This window comes from Rana temporaria, chromosome 11 (assembly GCF_905171775.1).
Source record: "Rana temporaria chromosome 11, aRanTem1.1, whole genome shotgun sequence".
NCBI classification, from domain to species: Eukaryota; Metazoa; Chordata; class Amphibia; order Anura; family Ranidae; genus Rana; species Rana temporaria.
Genome location: NC_053499.1, coordinates 3,170,231 through 3,195,748, shown reverse-complemented (window position 1 = coordinate 3,195,748; position 25,518 = coordinate 3,170,231). Strand labels below are relative to the sequence as shown.

At 46.8% G+C, this 25,518-nt stretch overlaps 1 protein-coding gene across 3 annotated transcripts in view; it reads left to right on the top strand.

The window, feature by feature from the left end:
* Window positions 1-25,518, top strand: part of ANO5 (anoctamin 5) — a 97,845-nt gene that overhangs the window by 22,717 nt on the left and 49,610 nt on the right. For 2 of the 3 annotated variants that reach the window (XM_040327903.1, XM_040327902.1), the window contains exons 2-3: window positions 14,506-14,570; window positions 20,738-20,785. In XM_040327903.1, coding sequence (XP_040183837.1) covers window positions 14,506-14,570; window positions 20,738-20,785 — 113 coding nt within the window. The remainder of the gene's footprint in view (window positions 1-14,505; window positions 14,571-20,737; window positions 20,786-25,518) is intronic. The other variant, XM_040327904.1, reaches the window with a different exon arrangement.

Sequence of the window (25,518 nt, the reverse complement as noted above, 5' to 3'; positions counted from 1 at the left end):
GGGGGCTATCTGGGATGTAGAGGGGTCAGAGTGCTGGGGGGATATCTGGGGTGTAGAGGGGTCAGAGTGCTGGGGGGATATCTGGGGTGTAGAGGGGTCAGAGTGCTGGGGGGATATCGTGGGTGTAGAGGGGTCAGAGTGCTGGGGGGATATCTGGGGTGTAGAGGGGTCAGAGTGCTGGGGGGGGGAGATCTGGGGTGTAGAGGGGTCAGAGTGCTGGGGGGGAGATCTGGGGTGTAGAGGGGTCAGAGTGCTGGGGGGATATCTGGGGTGTAGAGGGGTCAGAGTGCTGGGGGGATATCTGGGGTGTAGAGGGGTCAGAGTGATGGGGGGATATCTGGGGTGTAGAGGGGTCAGAGTGCTGGGGGGATATCTGGGGTGTGGAGGGGTCAGAGTGCTGGGGGGATATCTGGGGTATAGAGGAGTCAGAGTGCTGGGGGGATATCTGGGGTGTAGAGGGGTCAGAGTGCTGGGGGGATATCTGGGGTGTAGAGGGGTCAGAGTGCTGGGGGGATATCTGGGGTGTAGAGGGGTCAGAGTGCTGGGGAGGATATCTGGGGTGTAGAGGGGTCAGAGTGCTGGGGAGATATCTGGGGTGTAGAGGGGTCAGAGTGCTGGGGGGAGATGTAGGGCGTAGAGGGGTCAGAGTGCTGGGGAGGATATCTGGGGTGTAGAGGGGTCAGAGTGCTGGGGAGATATCTGGGGTGTAGAGGGGTCAGAGTGCTGGGGGGAGATGTAGGGCGTAGAGGGGCCAGAGCATTATTTTGCCCAGGGGCCCATGATGCAATTAAGACGGCCCTGATGTCGGCGCTCTTTCCTTGGCACGGGTCCTGGGAAATTCTGTCTTCTGCTGAGTGTTGGCCCTGCAGAGGTTCCGTGACGTCAGGCCTGAGCGTGTGCAGCTGTTTCATGTCAGTCGGGGGTTGTGGGGGAGGTTATAGAACATCAAACAGAGAATATCTAGATCAGGGGCCCTCAGATGGTTCACATAAAGGGCCCTTCAATGTCCTTCACATCTCAGGGAGCTGCACTGTGGTCAGTGAGAGTAAATAATGCCCATGGGTTGGTGAGCAGCAGTGAAGATTATTTAGTAACAGAGGTGAGGAGGAATAGTGTCTCATCATTGGTGTCAGTGGGAGGAATAGTGTCCCATCATTGGTGTCAGTGGGAGGAATTGTGCCCCATCATTGGTGTCAGTGGGAGGAATAGTGTCCCATCATTGGTGTCAGTGGGAGGAATAGTGCCCCATCATTGGTGTCAGTGGGAGGAATAGTGCCCCATCATTGGTGTCAGTGGGAGGAATAGTGCCCCATCATTGGTGTCAGTGGGAGGAATAGTGCCCCATCATTGGTGTCAGTGGGAGGAATAGTGCCCCATCATTGGTGTCAGTGGGAGGAATAGTGCCCCATCATTGGTGTCAGTGGGAGGAATAGTGCCCCATCATTGGTGTCAGTGGGAGGAATAGTGTCCCATCATTGGTGTCAGTGGGAGGAATAGTGTCCCATCATTGGTGTCAGTGGGAGGAATAGTGACCCATCATTGGTGTCAGTGGGAGGAATAGTGCCCCATCATTGTTGTCATTGGGAGGAATAGTGCCCCATCATTGTTGTCATTGGGAGGAATAGTGCCCCATCATTGGTGTCAGTGGGAGGAATAGTGCCCCATCATTGGTGTCAGTGGGAGGAATAGTGCCCCATCATTGGTGTCAGTGGGAGGAATAGTGCCCCATCATTGGTGTCAGTGGGAGGAATAGTGCCCCATCATTGGTGTCAGTGGGAGGAATAGTGCCCCATCATTGGTGTCAGTGGAATAGTGCCCCATCATTGGTCTCAGTGGGAGGAATAGTGTCCCATCATTGGTGTCAGTGGGAGGAATAGTGTCCCTTCAATGGTGTCTTTGGGAGGAATAGTGTCCCATCATTGGCATCAGTGGGAGGAATAGTGTCCCATCATTGGTATCAGTGGGAGGAATAGTGTCCCATCATTGGTGTCAGTGGGAGGAATAGTGTCCCATCATTGGTGTCAGTGGGAGGAATAGTGTCCCATCATTGGTGTCAGTGGGAGGAATAGTGTCCCATCCTTGGTGTCAGTAGGAGGAATAGTGCATCATCCTTGGTGTCAGTGTTGGGAATAGTGCCCCATCCTTGGTGTCAGTAGGAGGAATAGTGCCCCATCCTTGGTGTCAGTGTTGGGAATAGTGCCCCATCCTTGGTGTCAGTAGGAGGAATAGTGCCCCATCCTTGGTGTCAGTGTTGGGAATAGTGCCCCATCATTGGTGTCAGTGGGAGGAATAGTGTCCCATCATTGGTGTCAGTGTTGGGAATAGTGTCCCATCATTGGTCTCATCTTCCTAGCTCATATTTCTGCCTATCTCATCGGCTGCAGATAAAATGAACCTTAATTGCTGATATTCTGACCTTCCATCTCTCATTATCACACCTGAGCAGAATTATGGGCAGCCCCTCCCCCGCTCCTGAACTTTGGGATGGTGCAATCAGTGAGTCCATCAGAGAAATCCCTTCTGTGACATCCCCGGGGGACACGTTCTTCTCTCTCGGTTCTTTATACTTTTATCTTTATATAGATTTGTATCTTTCTCTCACTTTGATTACCTTTAGAGATTAGCGGACTAAAGGTAGAACTCCAGATTCGGGTAGAAAGGCGATATGGATCTGCATGCCCATAAATGTAAAAATGCGTCTACCCGAGTCCACATGAAGGAAGAAGGTGGTGGTGGTTGTGGTGGTGGTGGCTGTGGTGGTTGTGGTGGTGGTGGTGGTTGTGGTTGTGGTGGGGGGTGTAGATTTTGGCAACCCCAGCATCTCTAATCTAGACTCTTCTCCTGTTATTGCTGCAGAACATATACCTGCTCTGTGCACAGCACCATCTAGTGGCTGAAGGGGGGATTGGCATATGTATGGCTCAGATCTGCCTGCAGCGGGGGGGAAGAGGAAACGGGGGAGTCAAAGGAATCAGAATATTTCTCTATAGCAAGGATTGTTAGGCACATGGGCATCTGCTCAGAAACCTCAGGTGTCCGCGCCGCAATCCTCAGCTTTCCAGAGGGACTACCGGGAGGACTGCGGCATCACATGACCGTGCCGGTAGGGTGATGACCAAACCATGGAGTAGGCCTAGCAGTATATAAATGGATGGTCATTCCCAATGGAAACCAGGCCAACTTTTCTAAGCTATTGAGAGAAGAGGAGCAGCGGCCAGGGAGGGTTTGGCACAGAACGAGCCAAATAGGCAGCCGGGAAAGTAAACGTTGGAACGATCGATTTGTGGGCGTTTATAGAAACATCTGCGCGGTTTTGGCGAGTAGATCGTACAATTGCATCCGATCTCCACTCTAGGTGTACAAGCCGTCATGTACAAACAGATGTTTCCTGCAAGCAACTAGACATCTGCCCAATGACCCCAGATTGGCACCACCTTCCATACGTGCGCTTCTCGACCTTGGCGGCATTTTTTTTAAATTAAGCAAAATCTCGAAGGCTCCTCCCATAAAAAGTGTAAATGTTGCCTATCTATGAGAAACCTGAGCCCCTGAGCACACAACTGCCTTGAGGGATCTAAACTCACATCAAAGTTCTCCATTCATGTCGGGTGTCCTCCATCACAAAAGAGGCTCCATTTTTACATCGGAGGTTCCTCTATACATGAAATCCCCCTTGACATAAGAGGTTTTCCCATGACATCAGAGACCCCCTTATATATTAGACCCCCCCCCCTTTTCACATTAGAGGCCTCCCTATTACATCAGAGGCCCCTCTATTTATTAGATCCCATCTTCACATCAGAAGCCCCTTCACATCAGAAGCCCCCTTCACATCAGAGGTTCCCCCTTCACATCAGTGGTTCCCCCTTTGCATCAGAGGTTCCCCCTTTGCGTCAGAGGTTCCCCCCTTTGCGTCAGAGGTTCCCCCCTTTGCGTCAGAGGTCCCCCCTTTGCGTCAGAGGTCCCCCCGAGGTCCCCCCTTTGCGTCAGATGTCCCCCCGAGGTCCCCCCTTTGCGTCAGAGGTCCCCCCTTTGCGTCAGAGGTCCCCCCGAGGTCCCCCCTTTGCGTCAGAGGTCCCCCCGAGGTCCCCCCTTTGCGTCAGAGGTCCCCCCGAGGTCCCCCCTTTGTGTCAGAGGTCCCCCCGAGGCCCCCCCTTTGCGTCAGAGGCCCCTTCTTTGCGTCAGAGGCCCCCCCTTTGCATCAGAGGCCCCCCCTTTGCATCAGAGGTTCCCCCATCACACGAGGTTCCATCACATGAGAGCCCCATCACATCAGAGGTTCCACATCACATCAGAAGCCCCCTTCACATCAGAGGCCCCCCTATACTTGAGATCCAGCCTTCACATCAGAGACCCCCCATCAAATCAGAAGCACCCTTTAAATTAGAGCACCCCATCACATCTAAGGCTCCCTTATTACATCAGAGGCCCCCTATACTTGAAATCCTCCACATCAGAGGCTCCTCTATACATGAGATCCCCCCTTCACATCAGAGGTTCCCCTTTTTTTATTCCTGGCCTGCTCATGTGAGCCTCTTGGCGCGTTGTCTTTTACTATCCAGAACCCAGCCGATGAAACCATGTGTGACAAGTATCTGTGGTGTTCTTTTGTATATAGACTCTGCTGTTTAGTGTGTGATGTTAGTATATTCCTATTTTCTTGGGAAATAAATGAAAGATATTGTTTTTACTAGCGGCAGTGTGTGCGTTTTCATAACTAACTTTACATTATTGTGCTTATCAGAATTTTAATAGACTAGCTAATTATAGGCGTAGACAAATCGATCCATTTATGCAATAGATAGAGGGAATCCGTAAACACCTTTCGGAATAATATTTATATTGTATGTTTATCAGTTTGTATATTGCAACATTTACTTCAATTGGCAAAACTAAAGCCAATTGAAGTAAATGCTGCAATGTACAAACTGATAAACCTACAATAAATAAACAATTTTGACTTTTTCCATCAGAAATTCAGACAGACATAGAAAGAGAACACGGTCGTCTGTATGGAATTCCGACGGAGAAAAAAAACACGCATGCTCGGAAACAATTCCACGCATGCTCGGAAGCACCGAACTACAACTTTCTAGGCTCGTCGTAGTGTTGTACATCACCATGTTTTTGACGGTCGGAATTTGGTGTGTCGGTGTGTATGCGAGACGGCTTGAGCGGAATTCCGTCTGAGTTTGTTCCGTGGTGTGTACGCGGCATTACATCTGTGGCTGTCCTCAGCGCGGTGATAAGTAGCGGCTCCCGCCGGAATATTTATTGCTCTTGTTATGCAAGATTACCAAACCAAGGAACATTATTGTTTTGTCACATGGGCCATAAACCGGGTGAAACGATCATTTAATCTGTATTCAGGTCAATGTCGATCTTCAGTTTACGATGTTTGCTCAGCATTGCTTGTCGCTGTCCCGGGTCACCCGGGTCAGGAAGTTCAAACTTGTCCTCAGATAAGAAAAGTCAACATTGTAAACTTTATAGTAGAAAAGATAAACTTCTTATTTTTATGATGTTGTCGTGAAATTTCACTGTACAGAAGTCCATCCAATCAGATTTCAGCGGTTCGTTATTGTAGCCAAGTCCCGGGTCCCCTTAGGTCTAATGAGAACCTCCAGAGTTAGAGACAGCTGACATCCTTTTACAGAGTCGGCACTGCGCTGCGCTAATCGTAAACGGTGAGACGTTGTCCCAATGCGCGGCTCCAGAGATCGGGAAATGTCTCACTGCCTGTGATTGGCGCAGCGCCGACATCTTGGCGGGCTCTTCACATGGGGTTTGCGACCCCCCCCCCCCCCGCGAAGCTCATCCTTACTGTCCAGTCACAGGTTGGGGGCTCGTCCGGGATGGAAGGAGGGGTTGCTCGATGCTGGTCATCCTCTTGTGGCAGAAAAGTAGTACTGCAGGGGAAATCTCAGGATTGAAAGTGAATACAGTGGAACCTCGGATTACGAGGATAATCCGTTCCAGGAGAACGCTCGTAATCCAAAGTACTCGCATATCAAAGCGAGTTTCCCCATAGAAGTCAATGGAAATGAAAATAAATTGTTCCGCATTGTCTTCAATGGCATGCAATACCGCATGTGGCCAGAGGTGGGGGGCACTGGAGAGCCTCGGAAACGCACATAAAGGCCCGAGGACAGCTTGGCTGACCTCGGCAAACCTCAGACTCGGCAACGGAGTCTTTCCGAGCATTTTTGTTGTTCGGTGCCCCCCCCTTATCTCAGGCCAAACGCGGTACTGCACACCACTTTGGCCTGAATCCTGCTTGTGTTGCAAACAACACTCGCAAACCGAGTCAGTTTTTTTTTAAATACAGCGCTTGTTTTGCGAAACGCTCGTTAACCGCAATCCGAGGTTCCACTGTATTGCAACAAAAGATAATGCATATGTTCTCTATAGTAGATGGGCCCGGAAAAAGAAAACTAACGCAGCCACCTCATCTAAATCCTGGTGATCTGCGAAATATGATGAGACTGAGCAGGAGCCGCACATTCTGTAATGGACGGATTTTTATTCTCTAGTAGAACAAAGCGAGTGATTTGTTCCTGGGGAGGAGGTGTCAGCGAATGAAGTGGAGCCTTGCACAGAGCCGGCCGCCATTGTTGTGCGGACAATTGACGAAGACGGAGATCAGACAGATCTATAGCTTGTGGTTTATAGACTCGTCTTTATCGAGGCTGCAGTATTGAGAGGCCTCTTCCTGCGCAGGAAGCGATAACGGCGTGCTGTGAAGAGGAAGGGACGTCTCCTGGCGCATGATTGCAGCTGCTGGACCCCATTCCATCCCCATCATCCTCAGGATAATGAAGTGCAGTCAGGACCCGGCAGAGCTCTATAGACTCCGGGGCGGCACATTGACTCCTCTTCTAATGACGTCAGCCGTGATTCTCGCTCTTCTCTATTCCTATGATTGCATCTCACATTTGTATACCGAAGAGTGTAATTAGCATCCCTGCTGTATGACTGCATTTTCTCCCCATAGGGTGTGCCTTTGGTCACCTCTTCCTGCCCCCCGCCCCTTCAAAGGGCTGTATGACCACTGAAAAACGCCCAACTCGAGTTTAGGAGCTGCCAGTGTACACGAGCCCTAGAAGTGGCTACAAAGTACAGGGCCCTGAAAAAGTATTCATACCCCCTGAAATTCCCCACATGTTCTCACGTTACAACTAAAAAACATAAATGTATTTTATTGGGATTTTATGTGAGAGACACAAAGTGTCACATAATTGTGAAGTGGAAGGAAAATGATACAAATAAATCTGTGAAAAGTGTGAGGGGGAGGGGCATTTGTATGGCGCCCCCCGGAGTCAATACTTTGTAGAACCCCCTTTCTATACAAGTCTTTTTGGGGGGTCTCTACCAGCTTTGAACATCTAGAGAGGGACATTTCTCCTCCATTCTTCTTCTTTGTAAAATATCTCAAGTTCTGTCAGATTGGATGGAGAGCGTCTGTGATCAGCAATTTTCAAGTCTTGCCACAGATTCTCAATGGGATTTAGGTCTGGACTGTGACTGGGCCATTCTAACACATGAATAGGCTTTGATCTAAACCATTCCATTGTAGCTCTGGCTGTACTTTAGCGTCGTCGTCCTGCTGGAAGGTGAACCTCCCCCCCCCCCCCCCCAGTCTCAAGTCTTTTGCAGGTTTTCTTCTAAGATTGTCCTGTATTTGTCTCCATCCATCTTCCCATCAACTCTGACCAGCTTCCCTGTCCCTGCTGAAGAAAAGCATCCCCACCACATGACGCTGCCACCACCATGTTTCACAGTGGGGATGGTGTGTTCAGGGTGATAGTTTCCCCCACACATAGCGTTTTTTGTGGAATTTTGGTGTCATGTGACCAGAGCACCTTCTTCCACATGTTTGCTGTGTCCCCTCCCCCACATGACTTCTTATGTCTTTCTTTCTCCAATGTCTTTCTTCTTGTCACTCTTCCATAAAGGGCAGATTTGTGGAGAGACCACTAATAGTTGTCCTGTGGACAGATTCTCCCCCATGAGCTCTGCAGCTCCTCCAGAGTTACCATGGGACCTCTTGGCTGCTTCTCTGATGAACGCTCTCCTTGCCCGGTCCGGTCAGTTTAGGTGGACGGCCATGTCTTGGTAGGTTTGCGGTTGTGCCATACTCTTTCCATTTTCCGATGATGGATTGAACAGAAGCTCCGTGAGATGATCAAAGCTTGGGAGATTTTTGTTTATAACCTAACCCTGCTTTATACTTCTCCACAACTTTATCCCTGACCTGTCTGGTGGGTTCCTTGGCCTTCGTGATGCTGTTTGTTCACTAAGGTTCTCTAACAAACCTCTGAGGGCTTCACAGAACAGCTGTATTTATTACTGGGCTTAAATGACACACAGGTGGACTCTATTTACTAATTGGGTGACTTCTGAAGGCAATTGGTTCCTCTAGATTTTAGTTGGGGGTATCGGAGTAAAGGGGGCTGAATACAAATCCCCCCCCCCACACACTTTTCACATATTTATTTAAAAAAAAATGTTTTAAAAAATAATAATAATAAAAAAAGTTTGAAAACCATCAATAATTTTCCTTCCACAATTATGTGTCACTTTGTGTCTCTCACATAAAATCCCAATAAAATACATTTATGTTTTTGGCTGTAATATGAGAAGATGTGGGGAATTTCCTCTCCCCTCCAATCAACATAATGACATTTTTAAATAAAGCTTTTCTGTTTTCATTCTATACCTTATTTTAGTCCTGGTGATGTCATCACTGGGTCTCGGTGCATCTCTATGCAATGCAGGCAGATCATGGCTGGTGGGAGGGGTCAACCGTTTCCTGTACATAGCTTGGACAGCGGTCTGCAGTCACCGTGCGGCAGACGCTGGTGCCGGTTTGAATATTGAGGACCGGGACTGGTTTGCGGTGGAGAAGCTGTCGGCACAGTGAAAGTTGTAGGGGGGAGGAAGGGAAGTCCTGTGAGCGGGACGAGGCGCATTCAGAGGAGATGGTATATAAGAAGGTGTTCTGCCGCCCCGAGATATAAAGCCGCCTCGGGGCGTACATACATCCCGCCACGCTGCAGAACCGGACAGACCGCTTCTACCTTCCTCTGTCTAATATTGTATAGATCTGTACAGGAGAGCGCACTGCAACCCAGCACTGGGGGAGTCCGAGCATGCGCCATATGGAGCTCTGTGATCATGAAGAGCGTTTTTTTTTTTATTATTACAATTTATTCTTTATTACAATGTATTTTTTTCTAATTTATTTATTACTTCTTTATTTTTTATTACACTGTATTTATAACATTTTTGGTTTAATTACAATGTATTTTTTTTTTAATTTATTTATTACTTTTTTTATTAGCGTATATATTTATAAAATGTTTTTGTTTAATTACTATGTATTTTTTTATTCTTTATTTGTTTTATATTCATACCATTTTTTTGGTTTAATTATAATGTATTTTTTTATTTATTTATTACATTTTTTTTTTTTTTTTACAGTGTATATATTTATTACAATTTTTGTTCAATTACAATGCATTTTATTTATTCATTACTTCTTTATTTTTTTTATTACAGTGTATATATTCATAACATTTTTTGTTTAATTACCGGTATAATGTATTTTTTTTTTTACAGTGTATATATTACATTTTTTGTTTAATTACAATGTATTTTTTTTTTTTTTTATAAATGTATTACCTTTTTATTTTTTTATTACAGTGTATTATTACATATTTTTGTTAAATAAAATAATAAAAAAGTAGAAAATAAAAAAAGCATTGTATTTTTTTTTTTATTACAGTGTATTTATTACATTTTTTTAAAAATTACATTGTATCTTTTTATTACAATGTATTTTTCTTTTATTTATTACTTTATTTTTTATTACAGTGTATTTCATACTTTTGTATTTATCTTTTACAATGTATTTATTACAATTGTTCTTTTTGTTTGTTCTGCAATTGTCCAGCTGCACCAATCCCGCTTTTGTCCAGGTCCCCTACAGGAGGACCCGTGGTACTCCCCCTATCGGTGACCCTGAGGATAAGCAGCACAAGGAACCAATTAGTTGGAGGAGAGTGCAGAGTGACAGAGAAATGAGCTCATCACTGTGCTGCTTCTCTTTTCACTGTCCAGTCACAGGTTGGGGGCTCGTCCGGGATGGAGGAGGGGTAGCACGATGCTGACCATCAGACTTGAGAACACCTAGTGGCAGAACAAATTACTGCAATGAGATTGAAGGTGAATAGTGCAGCAAAAGCTGGTTTTGTTATTTTATATCTTATCGTTATCTACAATCTTTATACAATCCATACATAAGGGCTCACCTAATCTTTCCAACTCGATCAATTTTGTATCCAATCAGGCCAGCTTTGGCACTACATAGTTGATGGTGGAAGATCTAAAAAAAAAAATTGTAGAATCAGATTGTAGCGTGTGTGATAAAACACCAAAAAATGTGGAATCTGTTAGATCTGGTTTCTGTGATTGTGTCCCCCCGTCTGTGCTGTGTGTAGTGAGTATCGGTATCTGTGTTGTGTTATCTGATCCATGTACAGTGTGTAGAGAATATCGTGTGTCGGGGGGGGGGGTGTATTTATTTATAGTAACCCGAAATACCCATCGTGCCAATTCCATTTCCAGGACGGTGAATGTGAAAAGCCCCAACGTTTTTTTTTATTCACCAATGTGTCGGTAAATCAGCTCTAATCTGCTTACAAAAAAAGGGGTGGGCTCGGGGCGCAGAGCACTGTGCCCCGGACCCACCCAGTTGTGTGACAATAGCGAATTAATTATTCGCTGTTGTCACACCAATTCTGCCTCCGAGCCTCTGGCTCTAATCGCGTGCTTCAAAAAAAGGAAAAAAAAAATCCCACATTGTCATAAATTCTTCAGGTGCCCCTGCATGTAGATTAGGGGGCCAGACGCATGCGTCTGGCCCCCTAATCTACATGCAGGGGCACCTGGATAGGGGGGTGGCGCCCGTGTGCCCTCTATGGATGAACTGCCACTGGGTGCAGGCGGGTGCAGAAGCGATGCATGCAATAAAAAGAGAGGGACTCCACTTTCCCAACCAACCGGCGCTAAGTGGCCTAGGACTAGGCTCTGGTGGGTGGGGACGAAACGCGTTGGGATGGAGGGTGGTTTGTTGATGGAGAAATGTAGGCTGAGATCGCTTCACTCTCCTATGTTACACTCATTGGTTGGGAGAGTGGCATCCCTCTCTTTTTATTGTGTCCTTGCAGCACTGCCACCTGAATATAAACTTGCATCGCCGCTCAAAGCTGGGGGGGACTCTATTCCCGGGATCCACAAAGATAAAGGGGTGGAGGCGGGCCGATGTGCTCATCCAGAAGCAATACATGCAATAAAAAGAGAGGGACTCCGCTTTATCAACCAACCAGTGCAACATAGGAGTGCTAAGTGGCCTAGGACTAAGCTCCGGTGGGTGGGGACGAAACGCGTTGGGGTGGAGGGTGTTTTTTTTTTAATGGAGAAATGTAGGCTGAGATCGCTTCACTCTCCTATGTTACACTCATTGGTTGGGAGAGTGTCATCCCTCTCTTTTTATTGTGTCCATGCAGCACTGCGACCTGAATATAAACTTGTGTGGCGCTGCTCAAAGCTGGTGGGACTCTAATCCTGGGATCCACGAAAATAGGTTAGGGGGCCGAACGCATGAATGGGGGGGGTGGTGCCAGTGTGCCCCCTATGGATGGACCGCCACTGGGTGCAGGCGGGCTGATGTGCTCATCCAAAAAGCAACGCATGCAATAAAATGAGAGGATTGCCGCTTTCCCGGCCAATTAGTGGAGCATAAAGCGGCCTATGGCTAAGCCCCAGTGGGTGGGGACAAAACGCGCCGGGTAGTCTGCTTTGTTGATGGAGACCTGTAGGCTGAGGTCGCTTCACGCTCCTATGCTGCACTCGTTGGCCGGGAGGTGTTTACATATCTTGGTCACATGACTGCCTGAGGCCCTGTGAGTGGTGGGCGGGGTTTAATGTCAAGACAGGAAGTGAGGGTGGTGAGAGGGAGGGGCCTGTCAGGCCTACTGAGCAGTTGGCGGAGCTTTGAGACAGCGCCTGGTGATGCATACAGAGTGGAAGGAGTGCTGACAACGCTGGGAGGGGAGGGCCGGATCAGCCGTTTCCATAGCGATGGAAGAGCATACGCAAAGCCGGCGAAGATGCAGCCTTTTTATTGCCAAACTTATTTTTTACGGATCTGTAACTTTTTTCGAATGGCCCCGTGTACCACGCTGCGTGAAGATCGGTAAACGTTCAGACCGGTCCCATAGGAAAGTCTGCGGTCAGTCATTTCTGTGTATTATACATTTGCAATAACGTTTCCTAGCAACAGGGCCATGTATGCCCTGCCGCCATCTTTACTAAGGGCATCTGGTAATCTGGCACCTCCTTCACAGGAGCTCCCAACTGGGGGAATCCCATTGTGTACACTTTGGGCCAGATTCTCGTACGATCGCGTAACTTTGTGCGGGCGTAACGTATCTGATTTGCGTTACGCCTCCGCAACTTAGACGGGCAAGTGCTGTATTCTCAAAGCACTTGCTCCGTAAGTTGCGGCGGCGTAGCGTAAATCGGCCGGCGTAAGCCCACCTAATTCAAATTTGGATCAGGGAGGCGTGTTTTATGTAAATCTTCTGTGACCCGACGTGATTGACGTTTTTGCGGAACGGCGCATGCACCGTACGTGGAATTCCCCAGTGTGCATTGCTCCAAAGTACGCCGCAAGGACGTCATTGGTTTCGACGTGAACGTAAATGACGTCCAGCCCCATTCACGGACGACTTACGCAAACGACGTAACTTTTTCAAATTTCGACGCGGGAACGACGGCCATACTTAACATTGTTACGCCGCACTTACGCCACCATATAGCAGGGGTAACTATACGCTGGGAAAAGCCTAACTTTACTGCGTCGGCCGCACGTACGTTCAGGAATTTCGCGTATCTAGCTAATTTACATATTTCAACGCGTAAATCGGCGTACACGTCCCTAGCGGCCATCGTAAAAATGCAGTTACGATCTGACGTCGTAAGAGACTTAAGCCTGTCGGATCTAACAGATATCTATGCGTAACTGATTCTAAGAATCAGGCGCATAGATATGACGGCACAACGCAGAGATACGACGGCGTATCTGGAGATACGCCGTCGTATCTCGGTTGTGAATCTGGGCATTAGTTGTTACCATGGCAACATGTAAACAATCTGATTCCTTGGATAGGGCGCCGGGTGCTCATGGGCGGGGCATGCTCACCTTGCACTGTCAGAGGTCATATGGCAGTAGGCTCTACTGCAGGTGAGGGAATCCCAGGACTAGTCTCCTAGCAACAGGGCCATGTATGCCCTGTAGCCATCTTTACTAAGGGCATCTGGTGATACCTTCTTCACAGGAGTCAGAATCCCATTGTTTACACGTTGTTGTTACCATGGCAATATGTAAACAATCTGATTCCCTGGGTAGAGCGGCAGGCGCTCATGGGGCGGGGCCTGTGGGCAGTAGGCTCCAAAGTGAGGGACTCCCAGGACAAGTGTCCTAGCAACAGGGCCATGTATGCCATGACGCCATCTGTACTAAGGGCATCTGGTGACCTGGCACCTCCTTCACAGCAGCCCCCTACTGGGGGAAATCCCCTTCTTTACATTTTGTTGTTACCATGGCAACATGTAAACAATCTGATTCCTTGAATAGAGTGCCGGGTGCTCATGGGCGGGGCATGCTCACCTTGCACTTTCAGAGTTCATGTGGCCGGAGCCTGTGGGCAGTAGATTTACCTTCACTTCCTGTCCCATAGTCAAAACAGGAAGTGAGGGACTCCCTGAACTAGTGTCCTAGCAACAGGGCCATGTATGCCCTGACGCCATCTTTACTAAGGGCATCTAGGGGGAATCCCATTGTTTACACTTTGTTACCATGGCAACATGTAAACAATCTGATTCCCTGGGTAGAGTTGCGGGCGCTCTTGGGCGGGGCATGTGCACTGTCAGAGGTCATATGGCCAGGGCCTGTGGGCAGTACAGGTCAAGGTGAGAATGATGGAGGCACAGGGATGGTCGCAACGGCAAAAGAAAAAAAACTATTTGTCAATCGAGGGGTTAAAGTTTTAATTAAATGCACAACTTTTTTTTTTTCTTCACCATCTGTGTCCCCACTGGAAAGTTTTACTGTCACTTCCTGTCCCATAACCAAAACAGGAAGTGAGAGGGAATCCCAGAACTAGCGCCCCGCGTTTGAAGGTTTCCCCTTTTTACGCCTTTTCTGGTGACAAACCAAAATGTAGGATTTTTATTTTTGATGATAACAGTGAACAGGAGGAGTAGAGGGGGGGATCTCCCTAATGGTGGGGGGGGGCACAGACCGCCCCCTATGGGTACTTATTTTGGGGTCCTTGCTGTAGATTTTGGCATTTTAGAATGGTGCGTCTTTATTGGATGTTTTTTCCTGGGAATTCTGCAAATCTCTATAATAACTCCGCCTCCTTCTGCTTTTTCTAGGAGAAGACCGGCCGCTGTATGAAGTCAATTCCAACGCGGATTCCGAGCTGCCGGGGAACTCCGAGGTAGGTGGAAAACCACTCTTCTTTATAGATTTATTTTGTGACTCGCAACTGAGACGCTTTCACGCGGGATGGTGGGGGAGGGGCGGTGTATGACAGAGATTGGTGACTGCAGTATAGAGATCCGAGCGGCGGAGGCGGCGAGTATTTTATATACCGACTTCCTCATCCGCATTCACCCAAAATAAGATTTATTTTTTAATACAGGCAGATTTCCATTTTTTTCTTCGGAGCTGTTTTGTTGCTTTCTTGCTATAACTTCATTAACTGCATTTTTACAGGGCTGCACTTCTCTTACAGCAAAGAATCCCTCCCATCACTTAGCTTGATATTTAATATAGTGTCAAAGTGTATATAAAGCCGAAAAGGTTTTTTTTTTTTTTTTTTTTTAATAGTTTTGGCTAATGTTTTGTTAAATTGCCTATTTTATTTTTCATTATTTTATTTTGTTTTTGTTTGTTTTTGCTGTCTGTGCAATGTTATAATTTGTATGGAGCAATAATGTAACAAATATCCCAAAAATACAAAAACTATAGTGTGTGTATATATATATGTGTGTGTGTATAGATATAGTATAAGTGAACCCTCACCTTGTAAAACAGCCCTTCTGCTTAAAAGAGACATTAAAAGGAATATATATATTATAGCAATAATGATAAAGGCTAATATATATATATATATATATATATATATATATATATATATATATATATATACAGGGAGTGCAGAATTATTAGGCAAGTTGTATTTTTGAGGATTAATTGTATTATTGAACAACAACCATGTTCTCAATGAACCCAAAAAACTCATTAATATCAAAGCTGAATATTTTTGGAAGTAGTTTTTAGTTTGTTTTTAGTTTTAGCTATTTTAGGGGGATATCTGTGTGTGCAGGTGACTATTACTGTGCATAATTATTAGGCAACTTAACAAAAAAAAATATATACCCATTTCAATTATTTATTTTTACCAGTGAAACCAATATAACATCTCAACATTCACAAATATACATTTCTGACATTCAAAAACAAAACAAAAACAAATCAGTGACCAATATAGCCACCTTTCTTTGCAAGGACACTCAAAAGCCTGCCATCCATGGATTCTGTCAGTGTTTTGATCTGTTCACCATCAACATTGCGTGCAGCAGCAACCACAGCCTCCCAGACACTGTTCAGAGAGGTGTACTGTTTTCCCTCCTTGTAAATCTCACATTTGATGATGGACCACAGGTTCTCAATGGGGTTCAGATCAGGTGAACAAGGAGGCCATGTCATTAGTTACCCTTTCTTGCCAGCCACGCTGTGGAGTACTTGGACGCGTGTGATGGAGCATTGTCCTGCATGAAAATCATGTTTTTCTTGAAGGATGCAGACTTCTTCCTGTACCACTGTTCGAAGAAGGTGTCTTCCAGAAACTGGCAGTAGGACTGGGAGATGAGCTTGACTCCATCCTCAACCCGAAAAGGCCCCACAAGCTCATTTTTGATGATACCAGCCCAAACCAGTACTCCACCTCCACCTTGCTGGCGTCTGAGCCGGACTGGAGCTCTCTGCCCTTAACCAATCCAGCCACGGGCCCATCAAGACTCACTCTCATTTCATCAGTCCATAAAACCTTAGAAAAATCAGTCTTGAGATATTTCTTGGCCCAGTCTTGACGTTTCAGCTTGTGTGTCTTGTTCAGTGGTGGTCGTCTTTCAGCCTTTCTTACCTTGGCCATGTCTCTGAGTATTGCACACCTTGTGCTTTTGGGCACTCCAGTAATGTTGCAGCTCTGAAATATGGCCAATCTGGTGGCAAGTGGTATCTTGGCAGCTGCACGCTTGACTTTTCTCAGTTTATGGGCAGTTATTTTGCGCCTTGGTTTTTCCACGCGCTTCTTGCGACCCTGTTGACTATTTTGAATGAAACGCTTGATTGTTCGATGATCACGCTTCAAAAGCTTTGCAATTTTAAGAGTGCTGCATCCCTCTGCAAGATATCTCACTATTTTTGACTTTTCTGAGCCTGTCAAGTCCTTCTTTTGACCCATTTTGCCAAAGGAAAGAAAGTTGACTAATAATTATGCACACCTGATATAGGGTGTTGATGTCATTAGACCACACCCCTTCTCATTACAGAGATGCACATCACCTAATATGCTTAATTGGTAGTAGGCTTTCGAGCCTATACAGCTTGGAGTAAGACAACATGCATAAAGAGGATGATGTGGTCAAAATACTCATTTGCCTAATAATTCTGCACTCCCTGTATATATATATATATATATATATATATATATATATATATATATTTATAAACCTGTCCCCCAGTTTTCCCCTTAGTAAAAAAAAAAAAAGTTTTATTTATTTTTATTTTTTACTTTGTGGGTTTGTTTGTTTATATATATATATATAATTTTTTTTTTTTTTTTTACAGTTAATTTTGTTGGTATTTTCTTTACTGTTTAAAGTTTTTATAAAAAATGTTACTGCTTTATTTATTTATTTATTTTACCAGTTTTTTTTTTTCTGTTTTGTTTTATTATTTTTACTATTTATTTATTTTACTTTGTTTACTTTTTTATTTATTTTATGGTTTTACATATTTTTATTCCCAAGTGGGGATTTTGTATTAAAATACAATGCCAAAACTGAGCCAAGCATTGGCTTGCATTTATCTATCTATATCCATCTCCATCTCTCTCGATGGCCGCTAGGTGACGTTCCCTTTGTGCTCAGCGTATAGTATGCAAATTGCATACTAACACCGATTCACAACGTTACGCGAGCCCTGCGTACGCAATTTACGTCGTTTACGTACGGCGGTTTTCGCGCAAGGCTGCCCCTGCTATTAGCAGGGGCAGCCCATGTTACGTATACCCGTCGTTCCCGCGTCGCGAAATTAGAATTTTACGTTGTTTGCGTAAGTGAATCATGAATGGCGCTGGACGCCATTCACGTTCACTTTGAAGCAAATGACGTCCTTGCGACGTCATTTGCCGCAATGCACGTCGGGAAAGTTTCCCGACGGAACATGCGCTCTACGATCGGCGCGGGAACGCGCCTAATTTAAATGATTCCCGCACCCCACGGGATCATTTAAATTGCGTGCTCTAGCGCCGGGCATTTTGCCGGCGCGCCCGCGCAATTCACAGAGCTTCTGCTCCGTGAATCAAGGGCAGCGGATCAAATTTGCGGGGGTGCAGGGCAAAAACCTTGCCCTGCGCCTCCGTAAATTATGCGCAATTCTACCTGAATCCGGGCCAGAGTTTCTAGAGACCCCCCGCCATTCAAAAAAAAAAAAAAACAGTCCTCTTATAGCTACTGAAAGAATTTACACTGCATACCTGAAATAAGAGGTCTGTTTTCCTTCAGATCTTTTTTTTCTTTTGTAATCTGAGTGATTTTTGCGTATACCTGGGTTTTATTTAGTTTGTGTGGGTTTTCTTTTTAATGTTGCTTTTTTTTGCCTTTTTTTTTAATTATTATAATTGTATTTAATTTAATTTAAGCCAAATTTGTCAGACTTGCCCATTGGGGTCGATAGGGAGTCGTTCTACAAATGCAAGCCAATGCTTGGCTCAGTTTTGGCATTTGTATTTTAATACAAAATCCCCACTTGGGAATAAAAAAAAACATGTAAAACCATAAAATAAATAATACAGTAAACAAAGTAAATAAAATAAAATTGTAAAAGGAATAAAACAGTGAAAAAAAACAAAAAAAAACACGTAAAACAAATAAAAATGAAGCAGTAAAAAAAAATATGAAACTTAAAATAAATAGGATAGAAAATACAAAGTTAACAATACATAAAGAAAACCATAAAAAAGTAAAAAGTATAAATCATTTTTTTTTTTTTTTTTTTTTACTAAGGTGGAAACTGGGGCTCAGGTTTATAAATGAACAATAATATATACAATCTACCTTCCCAAACATTTATCATTATTTCTCCATACAACGCAATAAACACCTGACAGGGGCGCCGACGCCATCCCAAACCAAAACAACAAAATTCATTGGCTTTACATACACTTTATTGCGCATATTTTATTCTCTGAGTGTTGATTTGTGTGAAAAAAATCAGCAAACCAAAATGTTTTGTGTACTCGTCTTTCTAGACGGACCAAGAAAAAAAATGGCGTCTGGAGTCCTGTTGCCATGGACACCGAGGCCATTTTTGCACTCCATTATTTGCATGTGATCTCCCCTTATTTTGTATTAACACCGCTCGATGCTCCAGACAAAACAAACGTCTCCGAGGTTGAGAGCGTGCACAAGGACTTGTTCCTGTTGTCATGGCAACAAGGTACCTGGAAGTCTGGTTGCTATGGGAACCACGGACGATGACCTCCTGTGCCCCCGGTTTTCATTTTCGGAGACCTTTTGATGTAAAATAAGAAGTGAGGGGCGGAGCTACAGAACCTGAAGCAAAGCAGACCTGTTGCCCGTAGCAACCAATTAGCTGACACATAATGCAGCTGTATCTGGTTGCTATGGCAACGTTGCCTTTGTCATTCTTTTATTTTATTCCTCTCGGCTCAATTTCTTTTTGTGTTTTTCCTAAACTTTGTTGCCAATAGCAACCAAGTAGATTACACGCGATGCAACGGTATCTGGTTGCCACGGCAACTTTTTCCTTTTTTCGCGCATTTTTATTCCTCTTTGCTCTAATTGGTTTGTAGCTCAGAACCACGTTTTCAAGCTGCGTTGCCTACAGCAACCAATCTGCACCAAATTATCAGTTTTCTAGGGGCCCATTAAAAAGAATGAAATGGGGCCCATGGGGCCAGATCCACATACATTTAGATCGGCGCAGCGTATCAGAGATACACTATGCCGCCGTACCTTACCTGGCGTATATTCGAATCCTCAGCGAGTTCGCGCCGTAAGTTACGGCGGCGTAGTGTATCTCTGGCGGCGGATTTCAAATTGGGCGGGTTGGGGGCGGGTTTCATTTAAATGAAGCGCATCCCCGCGCCGAATGAACTGCGCATGCGTCGTCCCGAAATTTCCTGCCGTGCATTGCGCTAATTGACGTCGCTTGGACCTCATTTTTTTAACTTAAACGTGAGTTACGTCCATCCCGATTCACGGACGACTTACGCAAAAAATAAAAAAAATTCAAATTTCGACGCGGGAACGACGGCAATACTTAACATGGCAAGTCTATCTATACGCCGCAAAATACCAGCTTTAACTATATGCCGGAAAAAGCCGACTATAGACGACGTTACAGAATGTGACGGCCGCGCGTACGTTCGTGGATCGCCGTAAATCGCTAATTTGCATACCCGACGCGGAAAACGACGCAAACTCCACCCAGAGGACGCCGAAGTATTGCATCTAAGATCCGAAGGCGTACGAAGACGTACGCCTGTTGGATCTAACCCAGATGCCGTTGTATCTTGGTTTGAGAATTCAAACTAAAGATACGACGCGGGAAATTTTAAAGTACGGCGGCGTATGGCAGCATTGCCTTTGTTGTTCAAAGCCCCCCCCCCCCCCCCCCCCTTGTAACAACCCTAATTTTTCCAAATTGTGTTGCCAATAGCAACCAGTTAGGTTACACGCGATGCAACAACATGCGGTTGCTATGGAATCAAATTGTTTTGTAGCTCAGCCCACACTTTTTCAAACTGCTTTGCCCATAGCAACCAATCAGCACCTAATTATCTAGGGCGGTGAAGGAAAACCTTGGCACCCCAGATGTTTTGGAGCTACATTTCCCATGATGCTCCACTACACTGCAGAGTGCCTGAGCATCATGGGAAATGTAGTTCCAAAACATCTGGGGTGCCGAGATTCGCCATTACCGGCCTAGGGGCTCATTAAAAAAAGTTTAAATGGGGCCCATGGTTGCTATGGGTGACATGTAAAGAAATAGACCCAAAGCTGGGGGACCACGGAGGATTTGGTCCAGTTGGTTGCTATGGGTGACGTGCAGAGAAATGAGACCCGGAGCCGTGTAAACCTACACCAGGCCGGGGACCACAGAGGATTCGGCCTAGTTGGTTGCTACGGTAACACCTTAAGACGATCAGTCCCGATCCCGCATGTCTCTAATGCTCCACCCCCCGCCCCTCCATTCCTGATCTCCATCATCACTGCTGACATATTAATCTTCTTGTTCTTGGTTTGGATTGTTACTAACAGCATTATATTTTTCCCATGATGCCGCGGGCAGGGCCTGAGCAGCACAGAGAGCACCTTTCTAATCAACAACCATCAGAGGGTAAGAGGCCCGGTGCATGATGGGCCGCCGCCGCCGCGCCCGCTCTCCCGTGTCGGTGTTGTAGTTGCATGCTTAGTAGAGAACACATTCCAATGCTTTGCCGTTTTCCCCCAGTAGTTTGTGTCTCTGCCCCTCCCACAATGGTGAGGTTCCCTGCAGTAGTTTGTGTCTCTGCCCCTCCCACAATGGTGAGATTTCCTGCAGTAGTTTGTGTCTCTGCCCCTCCCACAATGGTGAAATTTCCCTGCAGTAGTTGGTGTCTCTGCCCCTCCCACAATGGGGAAATTTCCTGCAGTAGTTTGTGTCTCTGCCCCTCCCACAATGGTGACATTTCCCTGCAGTAGTTGGTGTCTCTGCCCCTCCCACAATGGTGAAATTTCCCTGCAGTAGTTTGTGTCTCTGCCCCTCCCACAATGGGGAGATTTCCTGCAGTAGTTTGTGTCTCTGCCCCTCCCACAATGGGGAGATTTCCTGCAGTAGTTTGTGTCTCTGCCCCTCCCACAATGGGGAGATTTCCTGCAGTAGTTTGTGTCTCTGCCCCTCCCACAATGGGGAGATTTCCTGCAGTAGTTTGTGTCTCTGCCCCTCCCACAATGGTGAGATTTCCTGCAGTAGTTTGTGTCTCTGCCCCTCCCACAATGGTGAAATTTCCCTGCAGTAGTTGGTGTCTCTGCCCCTCCCACAATGGTGAAATTTCCTGCAGTAGTTTGTGTCTCTGCCCCTCCCACAATGGGGAGATTTCCCTGCAGTAGTTTGTGTCTCTGCCCCTCCCACAATGGGGAGATTTCCTGCAGTAGTTTGTGTCTCTGCTCCTCCCACAATGGGGAGATTTCCTGCAGTAGTTTGTGTCTCTGCCCCTCCCACAATGGGGAGATTTCCTGCAGTAGTTTGTGTCTCTGCTCCTCCCACAATGGGGAGATTTCCTGCAGTAGTTTGTGTCTCTGCCCCTCCCACAATGGGGAGATTTCCCTGCAGTAGTTTGTGTCTCTGCCCCTCCCACAATGGGGAGATTTCCTGCAGTAGTTTGTGTCTCTGCCCCTCCCACAATGGGGAGATTTCCCCCAGTAGTTTGTGTCTCTGCTCCTCCCACAATGGTGAGATTTCCTGCAGTAGTTTGTGTCTCTGCCCCTCCCACAATGGGGAGATTTCCCCCAGTAGTTTGTGTCTCTGCTCCTCCCACAATGGTGAGATTTCCTGCAGTAGTTTGTGTCTCTGCCCCTCCCACAATGGAGAGATTTCCTGCAATAGTTTGTGTCTCTGCTCCTCCCACAATGGAGAGATTTCCTGCAGTAGTTTGTGTCTCTGCCCCTCCCACAATGGTGAGATTTCCTGCAGTAGTTTGTGTCTCTGCCCCTCCCACAATGGTGAGATTTCCCTCCAGTAGTTTGTGTCTCTGCCCCTCCCACAATGGTGACATTTCCCTGCAGTAGTTGGTGTCTCTGCCCCTCCCACAATGGTGAAATTTCCCTGCAGTAGTTTGTGTCTCTGCCCCTCCCACAATGGGGAGATTTCCTGCAGTAGTTTGTGTCTCTGCCCCTCCCACAATGGGGAGATTTCCTGCAGTAGTTTGTGTCTCTGCCCCTCCCACAATGGTGAGATTTCCTGCAGTAGTTTGTGTCTCTGCCCCTCCCACAATGGTGAAATTTCCCTGCAGTAGTTGGTGTCTCTGCCCCTCCCACAATGGTGAAATTTCCCTGCAGTAGTTTGTGTCTCTGCTCCTCCCACAATGGAGAGATTTCCTGCAGTAGTTTGTGTCTCTGCTCCTCCCACAATGGAGAGATTTCCTGCAGTAGTTTGTGTCTCTGCCCCTCCCACAATGGGGAGATTTCCCTGCAGTAGTTTGTGTCTCTGCCCCTCCCACAATGGGGAGATTTCCTGCAGTAGTTTGTGTCTCTGCTCCTCCCACAATGGGGAGATTTCCTGCAGTAGTTTGTGTCTCTGCCCCTCCCACAATGGGGAGATTTCCTGCAGTAGTTTGTGTCTCTGCTCCTCCCACAATGGGGAGATTTCCTGCAGTAGTTTGTGTCTCTGCCCCTCCCACAATGGGGAGATTTCCTGCAGTAGTTTGTGTCTCTGCCCCTCCCACAATGGGGAGATTTCCCCCAGTAGTTTGTGTCTCTGCTCCTCCCACAATGGTGAGATTTCCTGCAGTAGTTTGTGTCTCTGCCCCTCCCACAATGGGGAGATTTCCCCCAGTAGTTTGTGTCTCTGCTCCTCCCACAATGGTGAGATTTCCTGCAGTAGTTTGTGTCTCTGCCCCTCCCACAATGGGGAGATTTCCCCCAGTAGTTTGTGTCTCTGCTCCTCCCACAATGGTGAGATTTCCTGCAGTAGTTTGTGTCTCTGCCCCTCCCACAATGGAGAGATTTCCTGCAATAGTTTGTGTCTCTGCTCCTCCCACAATGGAGAGATTTCCTGCAGTAGTTTGTGTCTCTGCCCCTCCCACAATGGTGAGATTTCCTGCAGTAGTTTGTGTCTCTGCCCCTCCCACAATGGTGAGATTTCCCTCCAGTAGTTTGTGTCTCTGCCCCTCCCACAATGGTGACATTTCCCTGCAGTAGTTGGTGTCTCTGCCCCTCCCACAATGGTGAAATTTCCCTGCAGTAGTTTGTGTCTCTGCCCCTCCCACAATGGGGAGATTTCCTGCAGTAGTTTGTGTCTCTGCCCCTCCCACAATGGGGAGATTTCCTGCAGTAGTTTGTGTCTCTGCCCCTCCCACAATGGTGAGATTTCCTGCAGTAGTTTGTGTCTCTGCCCCTCCCACAATGGTGAAATTTCCCTGCAGTAGTTGGTGTCTCTGCCCCTCCCACAATGGTGAAATTTCCCTGCAGTAGTTTGTGTCTCTGCCCCTCCCACAATGGGGAGATTTCCTGCAGTAGTTTGTGTCTCTGCACCTCCCACAATGATGAGATTTCCTGCAGTAGTTTGTGTCTCTGCTCCTCCCACAATGGAGAGATTTCCTGCAGTAGTTTGTGTCTCTGCCCCTCCCACAATGGGGAGATTTCCTGCAGTAGTTTGTGTCTCTGCCCCTCCCACAATGGGGAGATTTCCCCCAGTAGTTTGTGTCTCTGCTCCTCCCACAATGGTGGGATTTCCCTGCAGTAGTTTGTGTCTCTGCTCCTCCCACAATGGTGAGATTTCCTGCAGTAGTTTGTGTCTCTGCCCCTCCCACAATGGAGAGATTTCCTGCAGTAGTTTGTGTCTCTGCTCCTCCCACAATGGAGAGATTTCCTGCAGTAGTTTGTGTCTCTGCCCCTCCCACAATGGTGAGATTCCCTGCAGTAGTTTGTGTCTCTGCTCCTCCCACAATGGTGAGATTTCCTGCAGTAGTTTGTGTCTCTGCCCCTCCCACAATGGAGAGATTTCCTGCAGTAGTTTGTGTCTCTGCTCCTCCCACAATGGAGAGATTTCCTGCAGTAGTTTGTGTCTCTGCCCCTCCCACAATGGTGAGATTTCCTGCAGTAGTTTGTGTCTCTGCCCCTCCCACAATGGTGAGATTCCCTCCAGTAGTTTGTGTCTCTGCCCCTCCCACAATGGGGAGATTTCCTGCAGTAGTTTGTGTCTCTGCCCCTCCCACAATGGTGACATTTCCCTGCAGTAGTTGGTGTCTCTGCCCCTCCCACAATGGTGAAATTTCCCTGCAGTAGTTTGTGTCTCTGCCCCTCCCACAATGGGGAGATTTCCTGCAGTAGTTTGTGTCTCTGCCCCTCCCACAATGGGGAGATTTCCTGCAGTAGTTTGTGTCTCTGCCCCTCCCACAATGGTGAGATTTCCTGCAGTAGTTTGTGTCTCTGCCCCTCCCACAATGGTGAAATTTCCCTGCAGTAGTTGGTGTCTCTGCCCCTCCCACAATGGTGAAATTTCCCTGCAGTAGTTTGTGTCTCTGCCCCTCCCACAATGGGGAGATTTCCTGCAGTAGTTTGTGTCTCTGCACCTCCCACAATGATGAGATTTCCTGCAGTAGTTTGTGTCTCTGCTCCTCCCACAATGGAGAGATTTCCTGCAGTAGTTTGTGTCTCTGCCCCTCCCACAATGGGGAGATTTCCTGCAGTAGTTTGTGTCTCTGCCCCTCCCACAATGGGGAGATTTCCCCCAGTAGTTTGTGTCTCTGCCCCTCCCACAATGGTGAGATTCCCTGCAGTAGTTTGTGTCTCTGCTCCTCCCACAATGGTGAGATTTCCTGCAGTAGTTTGTGTCTCTGCCCCTCCCACAATGGAGAGATTTCCTGCAGTAGTTTGTGTCTCTGCTCCTCCCACAATGGAGAGATTTCCTGCAGTAGTTTGTGTCTCTGCCCCTCCCACAATGGTGAGATTTCCTGCAGTAGTTTGTGTCTCTGCCCCTCCCACAATGGTGAAATTTCCCTGCAGTAGTTTGTGTCTCTGCCCCTCCCACAATGGGGAGATTTCCTGCAGTAGTTTGTGTCTCTGCCCCTCCCACAATGGGGAGATTTCCTGCAGTAGTTTGTGTCTCTGCCCCTCCCACAATGGTGAGATTTCCTGCAGTAGTTTGTGTCTCTGCCCCTCCCACAATGGTGAAATTTCCCTGCAGTAGTTGGTGTCTCTGCCCCTCCCACAATGGTGAAATTTCCCTGCAGTAGTTTGTGTCTCTGCCCCTCCCACAATGGGGAGATTTCCTGCAGTAGTTTGTGTCTCTGCACCTCCCACAATGATGAGATTTCCTGCAGTAGTTTGTGTCTCTGCTCCTCCCACAATGGAGAGATTTCCTGCAGTAGT